Here is a 1840-nt window from a genome sequence, read left to right as displayed (position 1 = left end):
TGCGCTGAATATACCACAAAGCCTCTTAGCCTGCTCCTCTAGTGGCCGCTTCTGCCTCGTCTACTGTGCTGCACATCCTTCCAGTTCTGGGGCTTCCTCCGCGTTCACTCCTTCCCTTATCGTGAGGGTGGGTCGAAAATCGGAGGCGGACCGCTTGGAAACCTGTCGATCGGAGCTGTGTCTGGGGTGCTTGCGCAGACGGTGTCCCACCCATTCGAAGTTATCCGGAGATATGGGGCGAGACGGTCTGTAGGGTTCTAAATACTTGGCACGCAGCCAAAACTTGGACGGTAGCGACGGCATGCCAAACATGGTGCACAGCGTATACAACGCAAACACTGCAACGCTCAACCCACACCGACTGTCGTACTTTCTCATTATTCTCGCCATTGGCGTCTGCGTGGATCAGCGGCGCAGTCATCACGCATGGTCGCATGATGCAGAGCGGTTCCATGAGCTTTCAAGAGCGGCGTTATGTGAGACCTCGGTCATTAACGAGCCGAGCATAGACGCGATTAACGCGCTGGTGCGTGCACTTTCATGTGCTGCGGGTCTCCCCAACTGACACCATATTGACAGTTCTACATGTCGCGGTATCTGACCATGTTCTTGGTGGAGAAAGAGGCGGTTGAGTACGCATGGGCGGTCCTGGTTCGTTGGACGATTCTATCGGTCATTATCGACGACTCACACTGAGTTTCATCCTGGCAGGGCATTGCAGCTAAGCTGGCTGTTGGTGTATGTCACGGCTTACTCTCTATCGCGCTCAGGTAGTTCCTGACCCTTATTGCGTTGACAGATCGGTCTTAGTGAGTATTAGAATCGTCGCACCCCATGAACGCTTTACTGACTTTCATGGGCGACATCAGACCGCTATAGTAATCACTCGAAAGTCATCCCGGAAGAACTAGACAGGCGGAAAACGCTTCTCTGGTGCCTGCTCAATGTGGACCACCGTCTGGTGAGATCTTGTTCATCTCAGCCCATGGCCTTTTGAATCTGTTAGGCTGATTACTTAACGCCATCGTACAGGGTTTGATGCTGCGGCGTCCCCCTTCCATATCCTTGCGATATGTTGACGTAGATCCTCCCACTACCAGCGAGTTTCCGCCGCAGGGCCCTCGGGAAGTTTGTGCGTGTTTCATCTGCCCTGGCATGCGCCTGATGGTTCTGATACTTTCCGGGCTTATTCGACCACCGTCAGACCAACAATGGCACTACACGTTTGCAGCGCAGTGCTTCTCACCCACCCTCGAGTTCGTTGTGTCGACGACCCCTCCGCCCTACTCGGAATTTGTAGGAATTTCTCAAGCTCGACGCCCAAATGCGGGATTGTGAGCCACCTGTGTTCTTGCAAGTCACGCCGGGGACTGGTTCCGGCAATGCACTTTGCGTCGTTCAGACCTGGACGCACATGACCCGCGAAGTCGGTACGTGCTGTAAGCAAGTTGCCGGGATAGCCGAGTTTAATGAAACCTCCGCAGCAATCCTGAACCTGCATACTAGGCAGTGGGTTGACGATCGGGTATCTGAAGGTGATACCGATGACCGCAATCACGCGGTGTGGCAATGGGGAGGCCGATATTGACTCTGTGAGCGATATGAGTTTACGTCTGTTCGCGTAGGGTCGATACGGCTACTCATGAGGAATAGGCCGAGGTTGGTAGGCACCTGCTTGAGCTTACTGCGAGATCTGCAATGTGTCTCTAGCGCACGAATTAGGATCGTAGGACTTCTTTGGCTCTATACTATACATCCCCCAGGTGAATAAGTGTGCAGTGCTCAGGTTGCGCGCATACAGTGGACGTGGATTTCATGCACTGGGACCGGACCAGACCCG

General features: G+C 53.9%; 1 protein-coding gene across 1 annotated transcript; it reads left to right on the top strand.

The window, feature by feature from the left end:
• Positions 1–310: 310 nt before the first annotated feature.
• Positions 311–1338, top strand: DICSQDRAFT_176051 (uncharacterized protein; the record flags this gene model as incomplete). The annotated part of the gene is made up of 7 exons (XM_007371855.1): positions 311–526; positions 580–651; positions 712–738; positions 800–809; positions 870–961; positions 1033–1132; positions 1205–1338. The coding sequence occupies 7 exons, from the start codon at positions 311–313 to the stop codon at positions 1336–1338; spliced, it is 651 nt and encodes a 216-aa protein (XP_007371917.1).
• Between the last annotated feature and the right edge of the window lie 502 nt (positions 1339–1840).

This window comes from Dichomitus squalens (assembly GCF_000275845.1).
Source record: "Dichomitus squalens LYAD-421 SS1 unplaced genomic scaffold DICSQscaffold_376, whole genome shotgun sequence".
Classification (NCBI taxonomy): domain Eukaryota; kingdom Fungi; phylum Basidiomycota; class Agaricomycetes; order Polyporales; family Polyporaceae; genus Dichomitus; species Dichomitus squalens.
Note: the sequence above shows the minus strand (reverse complement) of the source record. Positions and strands in the feature narration are given on the sequence as shown.